Source organism: Puma concolor, chromosome D3, assembly GCF_028749965.1.
Source record: "Puma concolor isolate L17-30 chromosome D3, mPumCon1.1.hap2, whole genome shotgun sequence".
In the NCBI taxonomy this organism is placed as follows: domain Eukaryota; kingdom Metazoa; phylum Chordata; class Mammalia; order Carnivora; family Felidae; genus Puma; species Puma concolor.
In genome coordinates, this window is record NC_141678.1 from 34,774,574 (window position 1) to 34,801,129 (window position 26,556).

At 45.7% G+C, this 26,556-nt stretch overlaps 1 protein-coding gene across 1 annotated transcript in view; it reads right to left on the minus strand.

Moving 5' to 3' along the window:
- Nucleotides 1-14,085: 14,085 nt before the first annotated feature.
- Nucleotides 14,086-26,556, minus strand: part of RAB31 (RAB31, member RAS oncogene family) — a 137,405-nt gene continuing 124,934 nt past the window's right edge. The window contains exon 7 of the mRNA XM_086682452.1: nucleotides 14,086-17,503. Coding sequence (XP_086538578.1) covers nucleotides 17,406-17,503 — 98 coding nt within the window. The 3' untranslated portion in view covers nucleotides 14,086-17,405. The remainder of the gene's footprint in view (nucleotides 17,504-26,556) is intronic.

Here is a 26,556-nt window from a genome sequence, read left to right on the forward strand (position 1 = left end):
TAGTTGTCCAATCCCCGCCCTATATAATCATTTTTAATGATTGACTAATGTTCTTTTTAAAGGATGAACTACAATTTACTTAAATCATTTCATATTGATGGATATAAAGGTTGTTTTTATTATTTGCCAGTGTAAGCAATATAACAATAGGGATTTATAGATAAATATGTTCACATATTCTTAATTATTTTCTTAGAATACAATTCTAGAGGGACACCTGGGTGGCTCAGTCAGTTAAACGTCCGACTTCAGCTCAGGTCATGATCTCATCGTTCATGGGTTCGAGTCCCATACTTGGGGTGGGGATTATGCTCCATCTCCTTGAGGGAGGGGTATCTACATAATTTTATTTGGAATTTTTCTGTTTGGGAGGTTTGTCTCTCCCATCCTCCATTTATTTATTCCATTCATTTATTTACGTTAGTGTCGACTCATGGACATTTGTTTTATACCTTGGGTTATAATCCAGTACTGTGAACTTTATTTGTTGCTCACATCCTCCCAGCTTTGACCACTGAGAACTTTCAGTTGGCTCCCGTGTCCTTTTGATTTACACACACCTGTAGTTTGTTTGTTGAGCATGTCCTTGCCTTCTGGAACTACAAGATGCTCCAGGCTCGTTCTATAGATTCACTGCCATATCCCTAGAATCGTCCATTTCTTTAATGAGCCCTGCTTCCTTTTATTGGAGAATGGTATTTAGAAAACAAAATCTGAGCTGGGTGTGCTTGTTGATACTGGGTGTCATTGCCTTTAGACTCAGTGAGCATAACTAGGAACTGGATATAGATGTAACTAACCTGTGCACACACACACACATTTATTGCTATTTCTATATCAGTATCTGTATTAAGCGAACTGTGAGTTCATATTGATGTCCTTGACTTTAATTCAGTACCACATGGTTCATTGTAGCCTTTCCCCCAAGCTTGTCTGTAAACTTCTATTCCAAAAGTGACTTGGTCCCCACTGTCTGCCACTCATTTATTTATTTGTCCAATTCCAGTAGACACATATAATGGTTCCAGAATGGTTAACCTGTCCCTCCATGGTAAACAGCTTCATCACCTAGAACACAGCGCTTTTGTACGGTTCCTTTTGTCTTTATAGGCTTATCGTTTCTAGTCATTTCCAAAGTTACTTAGGTCGGCCTCTTCCCCCCCCACCCCCACCCCTTCAATGAAATTATGCCATACATTTGTAGTAGGTATTTTCTTTTGTCACATTCTGCATTTCATTCTGGGATCCCCTACCCTCTGGACTGAATTTTTTTCCAAATTTGCATACATTAAGGTTCACTCTGTGCTGTGGAGTCCTCTATGTTTGACAAATGAGTGTTATTATTATTCATCACTACAGGACCATACAAAATAGTTTCACTGCCCTAAAAAAAAATCTCCTATGCTTCACCTTGTCAACCCTCACCCTCTTGCAAATTCATGGCAGCCACTGATTTGTCTCTGTAGCCTTGCTTTTTCTAGGATGTCACATAAATGGGATCATATAATTTGTAGCCTTCTCAGATTGACTTCTTTCGCTTAGCAATATATATTTAAGATCCCCCATGCTGATTTTTGTGTCAATGGTTTGTTTCTTTTGACCACTGAATAGATAATAAAGCATTTTAACTAAACTATAGGAGGTAGATCTAAGACAAGAATTTGAGTGCAGGTATTTATTTGGGACATGATCCCAGGAGACATTGGTAGGGCAGTGGGGAGGGAATCAAGCCAGCTGTCACTGTGTGCACTAGGGGTCACTCCCACTGGGGACTGGGGGAGAGTACAAAGCATACCTTCCTTCCTTCCTTTTGAGTGCTCTTTCCAGGGGCATCAAGTCTGGCATTTGTGCTTGTCCGTGCACATGCTCTACCTGTCCCCTGCAGGGGCACCTGAGCCACCTGAGAGAGATGCAGGTGTTTGCAGTAAGTAGTCATCTGAGAATAGGGATGAGAGCTAACAGGCTGTGCATGGAGCAGGGCATCCTGTTCAGCTGGAAGGCGACGCTGCACAAAGCAGCTGTAACTGAGGAGTAGACAGAAGGGAGTAGGGAGAGAAGGTTTCCATCTTCGGTGGGGTGCACACTGTCTTCTCTGAGCATCTAGAGCTCCAGAAAATGGGCCCAAAATAGCTGGATGTCATTGCCACGTGCCTTTGACGTGTTTTTTTTTGTTTGTTTTTTTTTTTTTTTTATTTTTGGGACAGAGAGAGACAGAGCATGAACGGGGGAGGGGCAGAGAGAGAGGGAGACACAGAATCGGAAACAGGCTCCAGGCTCCGAGCCATCAGCCCAGAGCCTGACGCGGGGCTCGAACTCACGGACCGCGAGATCGTGACCTGGCTGAAGTCGGACGCTTAACCGACTGCGCCACCCAGGCGCCCCTGCCACGTGCCTTTGGCGGCAACCGTGATACGAGGCAGTCTTGCAATTGCTTCCTGGAGCCACTGCCACCTTGGCAGAGCCCCAAGGGTCTCAGGGGCCTGGGTTCAGATGGCCAGAGGGGGCTAGATCAGGATGGGGGAGGGAAAGGATGAATAAGCATGTGAAACGGGGAGCACAGTGAAGAGACCCAGAAGCCCCCCACAGAAGAAAGAGCTCCATGGCCAGAGAAATGCTATTGGGACTATTCTGGGGATCCAAGTGCATGCACAGGTGTGTGTGTGTGTGTGTGTGTGTGTGTGTGTACCCACCATAGTGAAAACACCAATTAATACAACTTCATAATATTTTATAATACACTGGCAGATATTATTCAGTTCCACATTTGTTGAGTATTTACGTAGGACGCAAATGAGGCTATCCACCAGGGATAAAGAAACGAGCAGACCCCGGGGGCTACCTCCTTAGGGCATTTGTTGTAATGAGGAAAGCAGACACCACAAAATGGGGTTTCTATTCCAAAACGTAAGCAAGACCGTTTATTCAGATATACATGTATATGCATCTGTATGTATTAATATATGTAAATATATAAAATAAAGAGAAAACTTGGCTTTGAAGGCCCTGCCTAACACCCACTATACTAATTGCTTTGAGCAGGTAAAGGGAGAGGAGAAATGGGTTTGAGAAAAAGATCAAAACGGACTTCAGCTTTGTCTATTATATTCAATTTCATTTTGCTTAATTAAATATGTGTGTGCCTGTATATCACAAATGCTTCGAAATCAAATGTTAATATTTGTTCATTCTATATGGTGGGCACTCATACGTGGGTTTGTTGCATTAATCTTTGAGATGTTCTGTAAGACTTCACGTAAAAGAGGCGGGACCCAGCTGGGAGTTATTGCATGTCCTGATGCAGGGCAGTAAGGGCCACCATGGGCAGTGAGGATGACATCTTTCATGCAGGTGGCTCATGCTGCAGCGACATGTCAGCTCCTTAAGAACAGGCACCTCTGAGGGGCGCCTGGGTGGCGCAGTCGGTTGAGCATCCGACTTCAGCTCAGGTCACGATCTCGCGGTCAGTGAGTTCGAGCCCCGTGTCGGGCTCTGGGCTGATGGCTCAGAGCCTGGAGCCTGCTTCCGATTCTGTGTCTCCCTCTCTCTCTGCCCCTCCCCCGTTCATGCTCTGTCTCTCTCTGTCTTAAAAATAAATAAATGTTGAAAAAAAAATTTAAAAAAAAAAAAAAAAGAACAGGCACCTCTGAAGGGATTTAACTAGAAGGTTCAACTACAGTTTTATGTGGTTCTAATCATATAGTTGTTAACTGATAGAGACTATTACTTCAATAGAGGTGTGTTCATTCAAAGAGAGTCACTCTATATTAAGAATTATTTTGTAATCAGATTAAAAGAGCATGTTTATTGTATGCCTGGTGCTAAAATAGAAGAATGCTTGGGGAACCTGGGTGGCTCAGTAGGTTGAGCATGTGACTTCGGCTCAGATCATGGTCTCGCAGTTCATGGGTTCAAGCCCCGCATCCAGCTCACTGCCATTAGTGAGCCCGCTTTGGATCCTCTGTCTTCCTCTCTCTCTGCTCCTCCCCCACTCATGCTCTCTCTCTTAAAAATAAATAAACATTAAAGAAAAAATATGTATATATATAAACAAGAATGCTTATCATCATAAAAGCCTTCATTTCAGTACTGGTTGCTCTAAGCAAAAAGGGATCTACGTCTTACATTTCCATGCTATTTTTTGTCGTTGATGTGACTGCTCTTTAAGTATTTTTCCCTAAAGAGATCAGAAAGCAATCAGTTGGACAAGTCATTACACAGAGCTGGATTCGGTGTCTCTTGAATTTTACCAGGCTCACCCACGATATCCTATTACCTTTAGAACATCCCCCAAATCTGAAAGAAGTTGTTGTGGGCTCATGTAAAATAAATGAAGCCATAAATCCATTTAAACACCTATTAGAAAATTGTTTTTTTACCTGGTTTCTCAGTGTCATAATAGCAAACATTGGAAAAGCTCCTAAGACGTTCTAAGTGTTTGTGTGGATTGGTAAATTGCTTACTATTCCTTCTATTTTTCTAGAGTATCCAAAATGTCAAGAATGGACATTTTTTAATGGGAAAGAACTTAATTTCTTAAAGACCAAGCAAATGCTCTTCTTTTCTACCTCCAAATGACTAGGCATACAGAGGATTTGTCATGAACCATCAGTATTTTACCTAAGGCGTGGATCTTATGCCTTTGTACCTGGCTCTCTGAGTTCAGTACCCCATTCATTCCTCATCAGTTCTAGACACAATGCTATCTATGTTTCGTTCAAGGAAGAGTGGATTATTGACTCTACTCAGCCCCTTTGTTCTGGTATTTAACGCTCAACACTTTTATGGTTGGAGAGACTTTTTGCATAACGTTGAAAGCTCTCCTGTGTGAGTATTTACTAAAAAACTCTGGAGATGCTTTGGTAAGATTCAGGTTAGTTGTCAGTTTGATGGTGTTTTAATATCCATAGGCTTCTCAGAGACTTTAAACATGCACATGACCCCAGCTCATCACTCCTAGGGCAGGGGCTTTGCTCTCTTATCCATGGTTCCTTGGATCTCACAATACCCACCTTCTAAAGGAGGCCAGACAAGCAAGCCAGTGGAATGGCACCCTTAGCAGAGCAGAGCAAAACAATGGCTCCCACTGAACATGTCTCAGCACATTGATTGTGGTTTTGGCGCTCATGGCCCCGGGAAGGGCCCAAGCTCACTCTCACCATAAGTGAGTGTGGTATTCCGTGGGCTCTTACTGAATGGATGGAGAAAGACCTGAATGGGTTACAAGATGGATAATAAGAAACGATCAAAGGTTTACATTAAAACCGTTAACTTAAAATACACTTTTGCTCAAATTATCTTTATTAGCATCTGGCAGACCACCATCTCTAGCTTGGCTTCTGAAGAGAGTAACAGGAAAGTGGCCAAGGAAATTATCCCCGTAAGACTTTTCTAACCCATCCATACCAGGAACAAAATCAGAACACTGCAAGTAAGTGAAATGAAAAACTGAAATGTCACCCCCCGACACATCGTCCTGGCCACCCATCCCTTCCTGTCAGCACCACACATTTAGTGAAGTGATGTCACATGGCAGAAATCCATAGATCCCGCCTAATCCAAGTGTAAGCTTCGTAAAGATAAGAGAGATTGCCTTGGCGTCTTCAGTTGGTGGCCTGGTTTGCAATGCACCAGGCACTCAAGAAAAACTTGCCTGTGAGTTTCCCTTCCTTCCCGACCCTCTGAGGTAATACCTGATTAACTTCCTGACCCTCTGCTACAGCACTGAGTGTGGAGAATTAAAATAAGTTAATACCGGACTCCATGTTTAGCACAAAAAGCGTACTACCCCAGGGTCGCCTGGGTGGCTCAGCCGGTTGAGCGTCCGACTTCGGCTCAGGTCATGATCTGGGCTATTACTCCCCCAGGGGAAGAGGTGAGAAAGCTCCCTGAAACCAAGTGGTGCACTGCCAGGAGAGAGGAGCAAACAGAGATGGCCTTTTTGGCAGGGAGAGAGGGGCTGTGCCACCATGCGGTGAAGGTGGGCAGGAGAGGGCCCCGGCCCATGCTGGGCAGAGACAGGGGCTGGGCCCAGATGAGAGGGGGTATTTCAGCACGTGTCACAGAGTTGGAATGTTACTGGATCTGCACTAGGGCGTCGCACAAAGGTGTGAGGAAATGGCACGATCTGATCTGTACTTTAGCAGTTTCATGGGCAGCATATGCTGCAGACTTGAGGGCCAAGGACAGAATTCAGAGATCTGTTAAGAAGCCATCGCAAGAGCTGAGAGAGAATATATCAAAAGCCGACACTCGGAGAGGGGAAAGAGGGCTAAAAGGTTCAGGAAATTCCAGAAATAGAATTTCGATGGTTTGACACATGCCTAGGAGAAGCTGACACGGACTCTCACATTTGAGGCCTGAGCCACCGAGAGACTGTGGCGCAGGAAGTGGACAGGGGACCAGGTGGAGGAGGCTGTGCGTGCCCGACGGGGCATCAAGCCACCACGCGGGCGCCCATCGGGCAGCTGGGAATCGAATTCTGCTTGATCTCCGGAAAGAAGCCAGACCAGACTACGATTCGGAAGCCAAACGCCTGGACGCAGTAGTTGCAATCCTAAAATTGGATGAAATCATAAAAAAAGGGGGACACATGGGGTGGAATCAGGAGGACGAGTTCGCAGAAGGGACCTGCAAGGGAATCTTGGCCAAAGAAGGGGCGAACCGCCGGAGGGGAGGTCAACAGCCTCGAGTTCCTACAGGGATGCAGGGAGAGTGAGGAGACAGAGGTCAGCAGTGGGGCCAGGAGGTAGGTCGTCCCTCCATAACCTTTGAAAGGGCAGAATTCCGAATCCCAAATTCCAAATTCGGGTGAGGAGTGAATAATAGAAGATCGAGATTCTCTTTTTAAGGATTTCATTAATGCAAGGCAAGAGTAGCTTGGGGGGGGGGGGGGGCAAGGAAAATGGATGACAGCTGATCAACCCTAGAGAAGGTTTATGGGTAGATGTAAGTTGACCAGAGGTGGGAAATCGTGCAGGTGGGCTTTAAGACAGAAGAAGAAAAGAAAAAAAAAAAAAAAAAAAAGCATGGGACATGCTTTAGAAGTGAGTTGGGGTCTTTTTCCAAGGGATGAGGAAAAGAGAGAGAATAGGTACAAATGGAGAGAAAATGCGAGGTGAAGGAGAGCAGAGGAAGCCTGGCCACTCTCAGGTCGTCCAGGCCCCCTTGGAGACACCATTTTACGCCAGCTTCTCAGGCGCGTATTCAGGGCAACATCAGAGTCACGGGGCCTTGATGCAAAAGTCATTTCAAAAGGCCAGTTAAGAACTTCAGTCAGGGCTGAGCAGATGGTGTCAATATCGAGGTCAGGGATACAGAAAAGATAAATCGAGCTGCCTGAGAGGTGGGGTCAAGGAGAGCCACACCTGCAGTTCGGGATCAGATAATAGTTCCCTGAAACCAGCAAATCTCACTAATGGAGTGTTTCAGCTCTGGTGGCCTGAGCTGGTTAACCCTGAGCTCCCCAGCCTACACTCCCTCCCGAGGAGCAAGGATGAGAGTGTGGGTCTCCGCAGGGATGGATGTCACCCAGCCTACTGACTAGAAAACTGAGAGCCAGGAAGGGCTCCATGCTCCTTCTATACAGATGAGAATAACTGTGCATGCTTCTCAGATTTGTAAGTTTATTTATTTATTTTTGAGAAGGGGGGGTCAGGGAGGGAGAGAGGAAGAGCATGCACCAGCAGGGGAGGGGCAGAGAGAGAGAGGGGCGGGGTGGGGGGAGAATCCTAAGCAGGCTCCACACTGTCAGCACAGAGCCCGACGCAGGGCTCGATCACATGAACTATGAGATCATGACCTGAGCAGAAACCCAGAGTCAGACACTCAACGCGCTGAGCCACCCAGGCGCCCCTCAGATTGGTTTTAAGGCTGAAAGGAGATACAATTTGAAAGTATTTCGTTTAGGAGAAGGATTCAATGAGTGTAGATTTCCTTTCCTTCAATCCTTTTTGTTTTTGTGTTTTAATTTTTTAATGTTTTATTTTTATTTTTGAAAGAGAGAGAGGGATTGCAAACAGGGGAGGCACAGAGAGAGACGGTGACACGGAATCTGAAGCAGGCACCTGGCTCTGAGCTGTCAGCACTGAGCCTGACACAGGGCTCGAACCCACAAACCGTGAGATCGTGACCTGAGCCAAAGGTCATCATGACCTGATACTTAACTGACTGAGCCACCCAGGCACCCCTTCTTTCAATCTTTTGTATTTATGGTACTTATAATGACAGCAAAGAAAGGAGAAAATAAAAGGTGGTCAAAAGCTCCAGTTATAAAGAATTACGTCCTGGGCATATGACATGGTAACCATCGTTTATAATACTGTATCATATATTTGAAAGTTGCTAAGCGAATAGATCTTCAAAGCTCTCATTTTTTCTTGTGAAAAACAATTTGTACCATGTGTGGTGATGGATGTTAAGTACAGTTATTATGGCGGTCATTTCACAATGTATACAAACATTGAATCATTACGTCCTATCCCAGGAACTAATGTCACATGTCAATTTTACCTCAAAAAGTATTCTTTTTCATTTTTTTATTAAATTTTTTTTTAACGTTTATTTATTTTTGAGACCGAGAGAGACAGAGTATGAACAGGGAAGGGGCAGAGAGAGAGGGAGACACAGAATCTGAAACGGGCTCCAGGCTCTGAGAGGTCAGCACAGAGCCCGACGCGGGGCTCAAACTCACGGACCTCGAGATCGTGACCTGAGCTGAAGTCGGACGCTTAACCTACTGAGCCACCCAGGCGCCCCTCGTTTTTTAAAATTAAAACACGAGAAAAGACGAACCGTAGCTAATGTTTGACTTCCGTCTCTCTTACTGGTCTATGGTCTTGGGCAATTTAGTTACCCTCCTGTGCCTCGGTTTCCTCATGTGTAGAATGGAGGTGATAACAGAAATGGAAGAACGATAAAGAGGGTTGTAAAAATAAGAAGAGGCAATGGGACGTAAAACGCCGAGGACCGTATCTGGCACATAGCAAGTCGCTATATCCACGTTAGCTGTTACTGGTTTTGAGCATTTGGTGCCGGGATGGTAAGAAGTGCTTTCTGTTCAATGAAACCCCTGCAGCCCCACTCAGGAGCCGCTGCGAGTGGAGACAGCAGCTGCCTGGAGCTGCCAGATAGGAAGGCCTCTCACACACGCTCTCACCGAATCCTCGTGACGCACCCAAGAGGCAGGTACGAAGGGCTCTCCGTAACTTACGTGACACCTGTGCCCAGGTGTTGGCCGGATTCCGAATTTTGTTTGGATTTTTTAGAAAAATCCTGGGGCGCCTGGGTGGCTCAGTCGGTTGGGCATCCGACTCCGGTTCAGGTCATGATCTCGCGGTCCGTGAGTTCGAGCCCCGCGTCGGGCTCTGTGCTGACAGCTCAGAGCCTGGAGCCTGTTTCAGATTCTGTGTCTCCCTCTCTCTCTGACCTTCCCCCATTCATGCTCTGTCTCTCTCTGTCTCAAAAAAAATGAATAAACGTTAAAAAAAATTTTTAAATCCAGCGGAGTCAGGGATGGGATCCTATAAGCAACCAGTAGTATTTCTGCAACTAAAGGTACAGATAGGCACCCCTGTTTGGATAAATACTCAACGACAAATGGCATCTCATCAGTTCGGATCTAGTTCTACTCCAGATGAGTCCGTACCAAACTTAGAAAAAAACCTCTCCGCTCGTGAAGCTCTTTGGACTCCAGAATTGTGGACAAGTGTGCATAGGAATTATTTTCTGCATCTTGCGTACGAGGAAGCTGGGGCTCAGCGACATTAATCTGCTAAACATCCCACTGCCAGCACACAGAGCTGGGGGTCGGACTCGGGGGACTAGACCTCTTGATCTTAATCTCCACGCCACATGGCTCCAGGGAAAGGAACAAACATAAGAAAATGACAACTTCACAAATCCAGGGCAGAGGTAGAAGCCAATGGCAATAATCACGGCTACCAGGCGTCTGGGCTAAGTGCCTTACACAACAATTTCACTTAGTGTTGACACCGAATCCGTGATGTGGGCACTATCCCCGTTTTTCAGGTGAAAACTGAGGCTCAGAGAAACCAAGTAACTTGTTCAGGATCTTATGATGAGTAAGGGGTGGGCTGATTCCGAGCCCCGGTTCCTACCCCTGTGGTCACCATGCTTTCCCCAGTCAAGCCTCCCTGTCTGCCTTCAACAGAATGTCTTCTTCTCATTCCTGCCATTCTTGGTTTTCTCGTCCTTTCCCTTATGTCGGTTTCCTCCTTCATAAGCTTGGAAATTGTATACATCTGAATGGGCTCATTCAGCACCGGCTCATAGTAGCCCTCAACAAATACTTGTTGGATAAATGGATGGATGGATGGATGGATGGATGGATGACTTTACCAAGACAGCTGTGATGAGGTACTTACCCAGGAACTCCTGAATTTTCTGTCCCACCTCCCCAACACCCACCTTCCATCTTGCTAGAGGCTGGACCAGAATGACCATGTGTCCCAATGTGCCTGAGACTATCCAACTTAATCCTGTTGTACCAGCTTGATATTAACAGCATCCCCTTCACTCTCAATAAAGTCTGCAATAAAACAGAGGATTTTGGAACTCAAAAGGGAAAGGCTTGACAAAGCTAGTGTAAAGTTATGGCCTGCTTCCCCCCACTCCTACACCCCCTGGGCTATGGGAAGGGAGCAGCGGAGAAGCTGAGATAGCTTACGTGCAGACACAATCTGGGTGAGGTGGGCCCAGCACCAGCTTCCCACTGGCCTCCCAGAAAGAGGACTGAGAACTGTGCCCCCCACCCAGGCAGTCATCGGGGTCCCCAGCAATAGAGGGGGAATGCTGGCAAAGCCCACCGACACAGTCCAGGCTGCTGCCCTACCAATCTCTGAGGACCCCAGGGGAGCTCATGCTCTCATCCAAAATCTTCCCAGGACCTTTAAGCGGGGTGCAGAAGCAGACTGGAGGGGGCCAGGTGCACAAGACAAGGGGGACAGAGAAAGACCTCTGTGTTGGCCAGACAGTGAGACCCAGAAACACTACAGCAGCCCTCCAGGAGCTTAGATGCATCCTTACCACGTCACCCACCCTTGGGAGCACGTGAGGGTTAAATCGTGACAGCGCGCTTAAGCCCACAGTGATGGAAGCCAGAGTTTACGGGGTAAAACTAGCTGGATGATCATATCCAGCTTTCCACATTAGACAGAACAGGGGCTCAAGGTAGAAATGAAGTTATTATGGAAAAAGCAAGAGTACATTTTCATGCCTCTGACTCTTGTAGCCAGTAACGCTGATTTTTAACACTAATTTTTAAGGGTTACGGTATTCTATTTTATGGTTATAATTTATTCGATTTCCAATCATAGGACATTTGCATCATTCCAAGTTTTCATTATTAATTAACGATACTGGGACAAACACTAGTGAATAAATCTGCACTAACCAGCTAGTACATCGTGAGGTCCCTTGAGCAGTGGATGGAGAGGTCCACCCAGTGAGGAAATGGGGCCTCCTGCCTCCCTCCTATTAGGGAATCGGTGAGGGCTTCAGATGCTGCAGCCCCAGCCAACATCTCAAATTCACCTGTTAAAGACCCTGCACCTAGAACCACCCAGCTAAGCCGTTCCCAAATCCTGCCCGCGGAAACTGTAAGATAACAAGTGTTTATAGTTGGGGCACCTGGGTGGCTCAGTTGGTTAAGTGTCCGACTCTTGATTTTGGCTCAGGTCACGATCTCAGTTCGTGAGATCGAGCCCCACGTTGGGCTGCCCACTGACAGCGTGGAGCCTGCTTGGGATTCTCTCTCTCTCCCTCTCTCTCTCTGCCTCTCCCCAGTTTGCACTCTCTCTCAAAATAAATAAATAAACTAAAAAAAATAGGTGTTTATTGTTTTAAGACGCTAAGTTTTGGATGAATATGTTATGCATTAATAGGTAACGTATGTGTGTGTTATATATATAATACATACATATACACATATATGCATATATATATATATATACACACACACAAACACAAGTACATATACTGAAATTAATTCCTACAAATAGAAGAACAGGATCAGTGGGTCATAGGATGTAGTCTTTTCAAATGTCTCAGATACACATTGTCAAACCACTTTGTAGAAGACTTATCGATTTATGCTCTGACCAGCATGAGAGTGCCCGTCTCCAGTACACCTGCCCATGCTTGGTATTATCTGTCTAGTGGTGTCTCAATAAACACTGGAATAGAGGAGAGAAGGTAGCTTCACATACGTACAAGAAGCCAGTGGAACCTCATGTTGCTGCACTGTCTTAAACTTCAGGGAAGACGCTCCTGGAGACAGATGCTCATTAAGTTAGGATGACTCCCTCCTCTTCTAACCAGCAAGCCTTGCTCTTGGGATGATGCTTGTCTGAGCAGGAAATGTTTAAAGACTACTTACAGTAGCCCCAGGCCGTAGTCGGCTAAGGACAGCCCTAGACTTTTTGCCCTCGTTCTCCAGAACCCATAAATAACCAGAGTTGTTCTGTAGAAACGTAAAAGGTGCCTCAGTGCACAACTCCTCAGACCGTGCGCTCTATTAAGTAAACCCCCAAGGTGGGACACAGCGAAAGTGAGGGAGCAAGGAGAGAAGGGAATCTCCGTGTAGAATGTTACCGACACAGAAGGCCAAAATTTGGCGGCTAAATCCAGCAATCCATCGGATTGTTCTGAAACGTTTCCCCAAATTGCCATGAATAGGCAACGACTTCCTAGTCAATGCAAAAGAAAGACTCTTCTTCCTGACAAAATTGGAACACCAGGTCTCTTGGTGATGGCGGTTTTTGTTTTGTTTCTTGTTTGATGATATTTTGAAGGCAGCTTTCCAAGCACGCGCCTTGGGGAAACTTGAATGCTGAGAAAGTGGGGCACCACCTTCCTCCCTCTTCACACTCTGTTCCAGGTCCATCCATGAATCGAACAAAGCTTTGCCTGGAAGGCACCGGATGTACAGGTGTGCAAAAAAAAAGTCCGCGTGTCTGGCGGGCAGGCAGGGGTAGCTGAGACAGTGGAAGGGGGGGGCATACGTAAGCCTCAGAAAATGTCCTGAGAACATTAAGTTGGCAATGACACTTAGGAATTCTTTCCAGCCTGTCTACAAAGTCAACCTAATCCTTCTTTGCTTCTTGGCTCCATAGCCTTTCCCTTTGAAAAAAATTAACACGGCAAAATGCACTAATAAAGCACATACCTTGAAATTACCAGACGCTATCATTTTGTCATATTGGCTTCAGAGTTTTCTATCATGAAACAGATAAAAATTACTGCTCGTTTATTGCCCTTCCTTCCCTTCCCTGATGCTGTTTGCTTGCCTGCCTCCCCAGAGGTAAGCATGATAGAGAAATTGGTGTTTTTCCTTCTAATGCCTCCTTTACACACACACACACATTCACAAACAACATACATTATTGTTTTTGTGTCAATTTAGATGCTTTTGTACTTCTTCAGCTTGCTTTATTGACTCATTCAGGCCACAGCTCTGTTGCTCAGGCTGTGCACTGCATAGCTCCTGAAGGTCTTTCACACAGGCCACGGTGAGAGTGTTTCCCTTGGGAGTACGCAGTACGTAGCCCCACACTCCACATCCTGGTTTTTTTTTTTTAATTTTTTTTAATGTTTCTATTTTATTTTTGAGAGACAGACATGTTTGTGAGGGGGGGAGGGGAAGAGAGAGGGGGAGACACAGAATCCGAACCAGGCTCCAGGCTCTGAGCTGTCGGCACAGAGCCCGACGCGGGGCTCGAACTCACGACCTGTGAGATCACGACCTGAGCCGAAGTCAGATGCTTAACCGACTGAGCCATCCAGGTGCCCCTCCACAATCCTGTTTTGAGATACGTATTGATGTGTGAGAGATCTTGCATTCATTTTCATTACCCTGTAGTTTTCATCGTGTGACCGTGCCACATTTTATTACTGATTTCCTTAGGGGAAGACACTTTGCTGTTGCAAACAGCGCCAGCCAACATCCTTCTACACGTCCTCGTGTGCACAGGTACGCAAATGTCTCTGGGGAATCACCTTTCTCTATTCCGAGGTGACTGTGGTTTAAAGAAAACTACCCTGCTGGGCATTAGAAGACAAAGACAGAGCTGGTAAAACTTACAATATTTATTAGTATGAATCAGTGTTTGTTAAACTCAAAATAACAGATACAGTTGGGCGATGTTGAGGGCAATGGCTTACTATAGAATACAAGGTGGAGAGACCCTAATCGTCTGCCGCAGTGTCTTCTATATGTGAGAACTGGGTCCAGCCCAGACAGAAGCCCTTTATAAAAACACGAGAAAAAGGAACGGTTTACACGGCAGAGCACTGACACTGGATCACTGGGTCTGCTTTCAACGATGGCGGTTGAAAGAGTGCCCTAGACACCAAATGGGTCTGAATACAGCTCCGAGCCCTTTCGTTTACAAGCTGGCTTGTAATTCAGCCCGCTGTGAGCACTGCAGAGCAAGGTGGCGTCCCACCAGAGGGGCTCAGCTTCAGCCACCATATGCTACACTCCTTGATCTGAAAGGAAAGATTTCTGTCATCCAAACCTCCCTCAGAAAATGAATTCAGGGCTCATTGGGGGCACAGCCCTTTCGTTGGCTAGAAGTTAGTTTTAGGCCTTCAACCCTCTCTCGTCTGCAAGGTAACGTCCCATTCGGCACCCTGATGTACCATTTCAACCGTAAAATGGCAAGTCAATTATGTACCTACATAAAACGTTTGCATGACTCCAGCGCCATCGTGGGGGATCCCACGGGGAAATAACCCCCGTGAGAACCCGTGCCTACACGGTACAACACATAGGCACGAGCCAGGCCCAGCTGGTGAAATGGATTACGTGTCGGTGGTAACAAATACAAAATCATATTTACACATATACACGCCCGTGAAAGGAAAGAAAACGGAAGGAGAAAAGCAAAGTTTGGAAAATTATGTGAAGGGTTTCCATCACGTGAAACTTCTTGACGTTTTGGGCCTTTATGTAATATCACGTGGTTATAATTCAACTATCAGAACAGCCAGAACGTGATCGCGAGGCCAAAGAAAGAAAGTCGGAAAGCTTCGTTGTGGACAAAGCGCGAGCGTCTGTCTTCAGAGAAGACTGTGTTTGCATGAATGCTTGTGCCCAAGTGCCGTGTACTCTCTTCACCAACCGCTCGGAGTACTGATTATGTATCTATTGCCATCTGACTGGCCTGAATAGTTAAGGCGGTACAGAAAGGTAAAGGAGTGGTTCACACCCTCGATGTGCTTCTGGAAGAAAACCCTGGGCTCATACGTGGGTTGCTCGCTCGCTGCATGTGATTAACATCAGCTATTTTCATGCAAGTTGCAACCTCCGAAGGCCCAGACCAAGGCTGTGAACCCCACTGGGAGGTGTTAGCACCTTAGCTGGGCCACCAGAACAGCTGTCTAGAGACAGACCCAGGTTCTCAGGGACCGCTGGATGAGGCAAGGCTCCACGACAAGCCCGCGTGCCACTTGGAAAGGGGTCGTTCCATCTGCAGCCCCAGTTGTTTAACTTTCAAAAGGGGCGCGACAGTCACTCGGAGTTGACAATGTGGAGAAAACTCTAAAAAGCCCAGCAGGGGCCCTGCTGAGGCATCCCAGTGCCACTTGCTAGCAGTTTTTGAGGTGCCTGTCTGGGAGAGCTAAGAGGCCCTCTTGAACCAAAAGTAAGTTTCTCCAGCCTGCACATCCTAAGATGGTCACGCTACTCTTTGCCATCGGGGTGCGACAGTTGACGCTATCCGACTGACAGCACATTCTTGAGTTAAAAACAAAAGAGAACGCCTCAATCTGCAATTTCCGCCTGTTTTCTTGATTGCGGTCCTCATAAATTAGTGTCAGCTTGGCCGCGGTCTCTCAGCGACTCTCGCTTTTTGTTGGCGGTGATCTCAGCACCTCTAGCCTGTCTAGAGCAGGGTGGGCACAGCCATGACAGGACTCGGAAGCAGCAGCTCGCACTGGGTTCCTGGGAGTTTGAGGTCTTCTGCCAGCTCACAATCTCTCTCCTGGCTTTTACATTATAGGTTTTCTACTAAAGTTTGCTGGGTCTTGAATGTTCCTACCAAAAAAGGGAACCAGCCAGCCCTGTTACCAGGCTGCCTGATCACCCCCACGCAAGGCATGGATCCAAACATCCTTTAAGAATTTCCTTCCAATATAAGCCCTAATAGGAAGCCAAGGGCTTCTTGATCCCAGATATTGATGGACGTCCGAATGGTAATAAGATTTGGATTTCCAATGGAAATAGCTTTTCTTCCTTTCCATGTCTTCTCTCCCTTTCCTTCCATCGGATTCAGGCATCTTTAATTAATTGAGCAGACAGGGCATCTAGAAGGGAAGGTTTTATGAAAGCCTACTGTCAGCTAATTAGCATTCCAGGGTGGGACCTCCGGGTAGCCCTAGCGCCCACCTGCCCAAGCCTGACATCTTCTAGAACGCTTTCTCCAATTCTGTAATGCCGGGGGTCTAGAATCTTAAGGTGCTGGTGCTCCCTCTGGCTGGCTTTCCTGTAACCTATTAATTGATATTATTGGGGGTGTGCCCTAAGATCCAGACTGGAACATCCCCTGGTTAATTTGCCCCCTAGATATGATGCCATGACATAACTGTCTTAGTAAAATCAGAGTCTGTGCATTAACCTTCCCTAAGAGGGTAGGCGTTTATTACTGTGGAGATGATCATACCAGACAGTCTCTGGAAAAATATTTATATCCTACATCTGTCACCGCTTACACGGTGACTACGTAAATGATTCTTTCAAACTAGGCCTCCCACTCCCAAAATTGCATGCGGTATCTTAGCCAGATTTGGTGTGTTTATATATGACTGAAGGAAAACGGACACCAAGTAAAAGAGATGCAGACAACAGTTTCTAATACATCTTCCTCCACCTTCATCACGGCTCAAGTCTGTAGCTTGAGTGATGGGCCAATTACACTCCATTGAAAGGTAAATGAAATGAAATGAAATGAACCTTTCAGTGAAGGCTGGTCAGGAAACAGAGGCAATGGCACTGAAGAACTTAATGAAATGGGGCTGGGGAGCACAGGAAATCAGAATGGATCACCACTTCGGACTCTCACACATATTAAGCCGATGTGGCTGCTGTACAAATTTAAGAACATTTTAAGGTTTTTAACAACAACACCAACAACAACAATAACAAATCAGTTGTACTCGTGACCTAACACCTGTTCCCTCCCGTTTGCATTTCATGCACCAAAGGCCATTTTGTGGCAGTGTGGCGGATTTTTCTAGAAGCCTTTCCCAGGGGCAGTTCCTGCCCCACCACTGCAGGTCTTCTAGGATGCCAAGCCAGCATCCCACTTCTCCCTATGTGGGGTGCCAGGCTGCCGAGAATGGGAGGTCGGCTCTGGCTTCTTCAAGTACTGTGGACCATGGCCCACGGGTCAGCAGCACCGCCGGCTGGCTTGCGTGGGTGGCTTCCCAAGTTTGATGGCTCCATTGTTTCCATTTTCATGGGGGTCCAAGGGTGGGATCTGGCGACCTGGAACAAAGAGGAGGCCAGGGTTGAGTTTCTTCACTCTAGTCGGTACCACATACGCACTGTGAACCCTGCTTCAACACCTCCCCTTAATGTTTGGGTTGTACAGGAGTAGAGGGGTCCAGGCTCTTTTCCCTCCCTCCCTCCCTCCCTCCCTCCCTCCCTCCCTCCTTGCCTCCTTGTTCTGCTGCATGAAGTTGGACTCCTGTTTAGGAAGTTGAGGAAAAGTAAAAGCAGCCTCCTGAGAATGTGGATTTCCCTGGATCTGGAACCCCGTGCTCACCCAGCCACCTTCTCCACACCAGCAAGGGCCCACTGCTTCCTCTTCAGCCCTCCCACGGGTCTGTCCTACCGGAATGAGCTCCTGCATGGCAGCAAGGCTTCCACAGTAACTGTGAGGGCTCATCTTTTCTGCTTCTTCAAGTAGAACCCGACTGGGAATTGTAACCTTCCTAAGAATATCATCTGTTAACACCTAGCTCCCCATCCTGCATCCTGCCGTGTGCAAATAATCTTATTCTTACTTAATGTAATTTTAAGAAGTGTCCTAGGGTCTCTGCAAAGAAACACAATGTAAAGATCAAAAAGGCGATCGTGGAGGATGGGGAGGTGGTAGCGAAAGGGTATGTGGTTTCTTTTTGGGATGATAAAGATAGTCTCTTTTTTTAATGTTTAATTATTTTTGAGAGAGAGAGTGTGCACGCTCACGCGTGAGTGGGGGAGGGGCGGGGGAGGCGGGGACAGAGGATCTGAAGTAGGGCTCCACCCTGACAATGGCCAGCCCAACGCAGGGCTCGAAATCAAGAACCAAACCGCGAGGTCCTGACCTGAGCAGAAGTCAGCCGCTTAACCGACTGAGCCACTCAGGCCCCCCGAGATGATAAAGATGTGCCAAAACTGACTGTGCTCTTAGATGAACATCTCCGTGAATATGCTAAAAGCTACTGAATTGTACACTTCGAACTGATGAAATGTATAGTATGTGAGTTTTAGGTCAATAAAGCGGCCTTTACAAAAGGCGACGGGATCTGGAAATAATATTTGTTTAGAACCTCGCAGTTTGCAAAGATGTTCACAGACACTGTCTTCACTTAATCCTGGGAGGTCGGCGTGATGGCTGTTAGTCTCATTGTTTTACCAAGCCTCAGACATCTCAGGTTACATGCTGAAAGGCACATCCACAGCAAGTGGCGCGTGTGGCTCTTTAATTATAACCTACATCTTGATTTTCTGATGGGTCCCGAAGCCTGTGTCCTTCTAACTGCCCCGCGTTAGCCCTCTGTGCTACATTCCTATGCCCCATAAAAAGTAAAGGTTGTTCAGATGAGCTCATCAGCATATCAGTTCACTAAATAATCAGGGATTAGAAAGGGAAGGGAAATCAGTTCCAAAGACAAAGTCCTTCAGTGCCAGTGGATGTTGCCTGGAAGAGGCAGAAAGAGTCGATGACAAAGATATTGATGTATTGCACAGATCGGGTGATATGGCCACTCATCAAAGCCCAAGCAGAGAGGTTAAGGTCATTGGCAGCTGGCCCAAATCCGAAATCAATGGTAGAACTCTTCATCTCACTATGAAGCGGATGAGAAGATTCCAGTAACTTTTGAAGCTACTACTCCAGTCAGTTCCCGGACAGCCGACCAAATTATGCAGACCTATTGCACACCGGTCTCCAAACAGCTCAGTCCTGATCCAGAAGCAACTGAGAATGTCAGTACGTCCTCTTCTCCTTTGGACACGATGTGGTGTTTTTTTGTTTTTTTGTTTTTTTAATTAGTCATAATTAAAAGGAAGTAAACAAAATGCTCCTTCTAGTTTGTCAATCTTAAGCGATAGAGGGGAAAGTTCCCAACGACTACCCATAGCCTGATTTGTTTAGGTCAGATCTTGCCAATCAAGCGTTACTTCCTCCCCAAGAGGAAGCGCTGTGTTTGGGAGGAATGATGGTGCCCAGTTACATCATTATTTAAATGTGTAAGATTTCAGGTGCCTCCTGGATGTGTTCGGTGCTGCAACAGGGGCTTTTGCTTTTGCATCTGGAACACTTGGGGCCAAGATTATAACTCTGACTGGTGGAAGCCGTTGCCCTAGATAACTAAAACAAGTACCGTTCACTGGTTACTATTTTTGACAATATCAGAATCAACATCCTATGCCAACATCAACTTCAAGTTATTCTTCGGTTGTTAACTCTAAAGTCAGCAAGGTAGAATTACGCTATTAGCCCTCTCATCTTTGACTTTTTCCACATGCCTCATGCTGTACGTTTTCGTAAGGTTTTTCCTATGAAATGCACCCCAAATACAAAAGAACCTTATGCATACAATACACATTAAAGTCACAAAGGTAGAGTGAAAATCTAGAGACAAAGGGCATATGGAAGGCACAATGGGAATGAATGTCCGGGCAACCCATCCCCATCTGCCTTGCTCTGTCCTTCCTCCTCCCTCTTTCCTGCCTCCCACTTCTCTCCTCCACAGGCAGTAACCACGACAACGTTTAGAACACAAGGTTCAGGAGACCCACATCATGCCTCAAGCAGACTCCTTTGTTTTAAACTGTTAGCAGTGTTTTCGAATCAGTTGTTCAGCCTGGCTTCGTAGAGGCACCGGGTCCCATGTATCTTCAGAACATGCAAAATCTCACTGATTGGAACAAAGTATTTCTCAAAGACAGAGTTAGACTTCGTTTTTCTCCTCTGATAAAAAGAGTGCTGAGATCTGAGAGGTGGTGTCGCGGTTACGTGAACTTGGACAAGCTAGTTAGTGTTTTCAAGACTTCCTTTCCTCGCCTATAAAAAGAATGTGAGACAGTAACTTGACAGCTGCTGTCCATATCCCTCCATGGCCACTACCAATGTGGGAGGAACTAACGGCAATAAACAGGGCCTGGGTGCCCCTCGGGTGGAGTCTGCATGGGGAGCAGGGCTCAGGTACTAGGAGCAGGACCCGTCCTGCTCTCCTACAAAACACAACTTGGGACGGGGCCACCCATCCCCGCTTCAAACAGTGAGAAGAAAGGAAATGCTTCCATTTTAGGGCAGAGGTTGAGGAAAGCTGAGTCATAACGACGAGGCAAGCACCTTAAAAAGAGAAGGAAGCCAACAGTCCTGTGAAAACATAAGAGCTCCGATCTTGTGATCTGAGTTATTTGGAACTTACTGAAAGGTGAAATGCACTTAGACAAAGGAATGGCTCTGGAAAACGGCCAAGGCATTTTGTACCAAGGTGATCACACAACTGAATCGGTATTAATTACATGGGCATAGAATTAGGACAAATATATTAGAGACACAAACAGCTGAAAAGGCTCTGAGCATCATCCTCTGTGGGTTTCCACTCTTACAAAATGTCCTTTGAGTACACGATCTCCTTAATGGGTCATCCTTGAGCAGAAATCCCAGGCCAGGGTGTTTATTTTAACAAGGTTCAGATTGTGTAAGATTCTGCTTGGGAAAAGTTCAAGGGTCCTTTTTTTGTTTTGTTTTGTTTTTTGTTTTTTTTTTGTTTTTTTTGAAATTCAGTTTTCCCGAAAGTTGACAGCCCAGAGGAAAAACAGGTTTTATAAGCGGTTCCTCAGGAATGCGATACGTGAAAACACAAATTGCAAGCCTATAAATGTGATCATAGCTCTGGACTGGGGACCGTAAACGCTTTCACACACAACAAAAATAAAACAGCGTGCTTGGCTACAGCTGTCCTTCCTCCTTGGGTGCAGGACGGGCCATTCCCTGCGCGAGCCTGGAGGCCTCCCTGGTTAATTCTGCTGTTCACATTCTTCTCCCCTTTCATCGAAGTTTAGGATTTACTTGGCTCGGCCATTTTCTGTTGAGTGTTAGAGGAGCTGCCATAATTGCTCTCTAACATCCATTTCCTGACCCTGATTTTCGGAATCACCCTGATTAGTAAACTGACCAATAGGACTTGAAAGTAGTTAGCCTTGATAATGGCCTTCAAGCCTCTCCATTTAGAGAGGGGCGTCTCTATGGAACACTGCCCTTACAATAGGGACAGGGGGGACACTCATGCCACTTGAGTCATTCAAAACTGCCCTTTAACTGCTGTAAAGAAGATAATCTTGGAATTACTAGGTGACCTTGAATGTTAGAGTCTAGACCCAAGAAATGAGCTAACATTCTATATAGGATCAGAATGACTTAGGAGACACAGAGTGAGTTTTGCCAGGAGGCTTGCAGGAAGTCCAGGTCAAAGATAAGGACAGCCTTGACCTTGGTGACATTAAGAGAAGTAGAGGAGCACCTGGCTGGCTTAGTTGGAGGAGTGTGGGACTCTCGATCCCAGGGTTGTGAGTTCAAGCCCTACATTGCGGGTAGAGGTTAAAGATTAATAAATAAATAAATATTAGAAAGAGAAGTAGGAAACAAGGATGGACGGGACTGCAGGAAGATACTTGGGAGGATGTGACAATTGACTGGAAGTAGGGTGACGAGAGGGATAGAGAAAAGCAAAGATAGGGGCCCCTGGGTGGTTCAGTAGGTTAAGCTGTGCTGACAGCTCAGAGCCTGGAGCCTGCTTTGGATTCTGTGTCTCTCTCTCTCTCTGTCTCTCTCCCTCTGCCCTTCCTCCGCTCTGTCTCTCTCTCTCAAAAAATAAATAACATTAAAACAAAACAAAGAGAAAAGCAAAGATAAATGTCTAAGTTGCTGAAGGAATGGTGATATTCACAGAGAGGGAAGAGGGGGAGGTCACCACTGGCTGTTAGACCAAGATGCCAGATAGCTTCAAAATGGGGAGGCCTAAGTTACTCGAAAATCATTAGACTTCCTTACCATTCAAGGGCATCTTTTCCTTTTATTTTTATTTTGAAATTAATAGACTCCATTGATTGAATAGTTTTAGGTTTACAGAAAAAGTTGAGCATATCATACAGAAAGCTCCTAAGACTCCTCTCCCTCATTCCCAACTTTCCCCCTTTTAACGACTTGCACAACTGGGGAACATTTATTACAAGTGACGAACCACCATCGATTATTACGAACTAAAGTCCACAGGTTACATTAGGGCTCATTTGGGGCTCATTTTATCAACATCCTCTGGGTTTTGATAAATGCATAATGGTAGGCATTCGCCGTGACACATAGAATAGTTTCACTGCCCTAAAAATCCTCTGTGCTCCACTATTCATCCCTCCCGCCTTCCCTCCGTGAGCCTGTGGTGACCACTGATCTTTCTACTGTCCCTATAGGTTTGCCTTTTCCAGAATGTCACGTAGTTGGAATCATATAGTATGTAGCCTTTTCTGATTGGCTTCTTATCACTTAGTAAGACGCATTTATTCATGCACATCTTTCTACAGCCTGATAGCTCATTTCTTATTACTGAAGGATTATTCCATTGAATAGGATATGTCCCCTCAATTTTTTTATTTTAACACTTAAAACATGACACAAAAACACAAGCCACAAGGGGTGCCTGGGTGGCCCAGTCAGTTAAACATCCAACTCTTGACTTTGGCTCAGGTTGTGATCTCACAGTTTGTGAGTTTGAGCCCCACATCAGGTTCTGTGCTGACGGGGCAGAGTGTGCTTGGGATTCTCTCTCTCTCTCTTTCTCTTTTTCTCTCTCTCTCTCCCCTTCCCCTGTGTGCATGCTCTCTCAATCTCAAAATAAATAAGTAAATAAACAAACTTAAAAAAAAAACACACCACAAGCCACAAGGGAAAAATCTAACAAATCAGACTTCATCAAAATTAAAAACTTCTGCTCTTCCAAAGACATTGTCAAGAAAATGAAAAGGTAAGCCACAATCTGAGAGACGATATTTGAAAAAACAAATATCTGATAACACGTATCCAAAATATACAATAATCTTTAAAACTCAACAATAAGAGGGGTGCCTGGGTGGCTCAGTCGGTTGAGTGTCCGACTTCAGCTCAGGTCATGATCTTACGGCTTGTGAGTTCGAGCCCCGCGTCGGGCTCTGTGCTGACAGCTCGGAGCCTGCAGCCTGCTTGGGATTCTGTGTCTCATTCTCTCTCTGCCCCTCCCCCACTTGTGCTCTGTCTCTCTCTGTCTCTCAAAAATAAGTAAATGTAAAAAAAAAAATCTAAAAAAAATTAAAAACAACCCTCAACAATAAGAAAGCAAACAACTCAATACAAAACAGGCAAAATTTAAACCAACACTTCTCCAAAGAAGACACAAGGATTGCAAATAAGCACATAAGAAAGCACTCAACGTTGTTAGTCATTAAGAAGATGGACATTGAAAACACAAGGAGAGGGGCGCCTGGGTGGCTCAGTTGGTTGAGCGTCTGACTTAGGCTCAGGTCATGATCTCGCAGTTTGTGAGTTCAAGCCCCACATCGGGCTCTGTGCTGACAGCTCAGGGCCTGGAGCCGGCTTCGGATTCCACATCTCCCTCTTTCTCTCTGCCCCTCTCCGTGCGCGTGCATGCATGCTCTCGCTCTCAAAAATAAATAAATAAACTTAAAACAAACAAACAACGACAAAAAGAAATTGCATGATTCCCTCGTGGAGAGGCAATCTCTTGCGCAAGAGGCTTAAAATACATAGCAACCAATCACTCTGTGTGAAATTTATTTGCATCCTGATCCAGACAAACTGTAAAATGCAAACACAGAAACCATTTAGGGCAAACATGAGCCATATTTGGCGATATTAATATGATAATGGTATTGTGATTACTAATGTAATAATGAAATTGTTATGTAAAAAAAGTTACATTCTGAAAATATTTACAGGTGAAATCTGGAATTTCCTTCAAAATAATTCAGGTGGAGGAGAGTGAGGGGGAATGTGGGGGTAGAGATGAAATCAGCTTGCTTATGAGTGCATGCTGGTTCACTATGGTATTCGGTTTACTGGTGTATATTCAACAAATTTTCCAAAATAAAGCCTGATTTAAAAACAATTTTTTTAAACATTTTTATTTATTTTTGAGAGAGAGGCAGAGCACAAGTAGGGGAGGGGCAGAGAGAGAGGGAGACACAGAATCCGATGCAGGCTCCAGGCTCTGAGCTGTCAGCACAGAGCTCAACCTCAGGGCTTGAATCCACCAACCATGAGATCATGAGATCACGACCTGAGCCGAAGTCGGACACTTAACCAACTGAGCCACCCAGGTGCCCCAAAAGCGAAAGAGAGAGAGAGAGAGAGAGAGAGAGGAAGAGAGAAAGAGCACATGAGCAGGGGAGGGGCAGGAAGGGGGGGAGGGGAGAGAGAGAGAGAGAGATAGAGAGAGAGAGAGAGAGAGAGAGAGAGAGAGAACGCAAAGCAGGCTCCACGCCGTCAGCACAGAGCTGGAACCCACAAACTGGGAGATCATGACCTAAGTGGAAACCAAGAGCCAGCCGCTTAACCAACTGAGCCACCCAGGCGCCCCAAGTCTGATCTTATTTTTGGTTTTGTTCCTGTTCCCTGGAATCTCACGACCATGAAACAACCACTGTTCACATTTTAAGCCTACGTATGTATCCCTCCACCTGTTGCCCAGAATACATTGTTTACTTACTATATACACTACATGGTTCAGACTTTATAAAATCAAGATATTATACGAACCAGTCTGTAACTTCTGTTTCACATTCAGCAATTTATCTTTTCTTTTTTTTTTTTTTTAAATTTTTTTTTCAACGTTTTTTATTTATTTTTGGGACAGAGAGAGACAGAGCATGAACGGGGGAGGGGCAGAGAGAGAGGGAGACACAGAATCGGAAACAGGCTCCAGGCTCCGAGCCATCAGCCCAGAGCCCGACGCGGGGCTCGAACTCACAGACCGCGAGATCGTGACCTGGCTGAAGTCGGACGCTTAACCGACTGCGCCACCCAGGCGCCCCAGCAATTTATCTTTTCATGTCAGGAATACAGATATACATCATCATCTTAAATCACTAGTTTCTACTGGTGTATCGTGGCTGGTTTGTTGTTTTTTTTTTTTAAACCATTTCCCACCTTTGGGACGGTTAAGTCATTTCTTGTTTTTCACCATTATGAATAATGTTATCCTAAACTGCCATAGGCAATGAGCAGTGAGGCGGACTAGAAGTTGCAGGCATGCTTCCGGAGGCCCTGTCAGCCTTCTAACACCCGCTGCTTGCTTAGTAGCTCTGCGACCCAGAGCAGGTTACAGACCTCTCCAAGCCTTAAGGTCCGCGTGTGTAAAACAGGGATGGCAACCGCGGCCTATTCCACAGGACGAATGGTGTACTGATGAGTTAATACACATGTAAGCAATTTCAACAATGGGACAGAATGCGAACTTGCTAGGTGTTAGACATTACTGCTACATTTTGCACCCCTGATCAGTGTCTGCTTCAGAATCATCGGGATAAAAGATAACGCATGTTCAGGGCTTTTGATACCCCCGTGTGTCCATATTCTGAAAACTACATTATTTCACAGACATCCCCTATTATTGCAGTCCCTAAATTAACTTTTGGGATGTAAGAAAGTAGACAGGAGATGTAGGTCTTTGTCCTTTCCTGCGACTTAATGGCTAAATTTACCTTCATTGGACAGCTTGCTACACTACTATGAAATTTGCAAATGCTTTGTTTTGTTTTTAAATTTCTTTCTCCTGCTCCAAACAAAAAGTAACTACTGGAGAATTTCAAAAATCCAGAGCACTTAAAATAGCTAACACTCTGTGCAAAGAACGATCACAGAACAAAACCTGATCACTGCCCACAAGTCTTCACTTCCTGCCTGTCGAATGAACACTCTATTCTGATTTCTCCAAACCAATATGCTTGTACCTCTAATTATATTCACTTGTAAAAATACTTCTCACCTCGTTCTCAATCTGCTAACCAACAAAAAACCTAGTTTGATGTCCACAATGTCTCCAGATGTGATTTTCAGAAGAAAGCCTTGTGTTCTCTTGTCCATTCAAATTAACCAGAACAAAAGCACAGCTGTCTGGCCGAGGTCCCACCCCCAAACAGACCTTTTTCTGGTGAGCCTGCAGCCCCACCTCTTTTTGCCCTCAGGGAGAGTTAAAAACAACACCACCAACAACAAAATGGTATTGGAGTTGAAATGATTAAAATCCACAAACCAAAACTTGTGTTTCTCA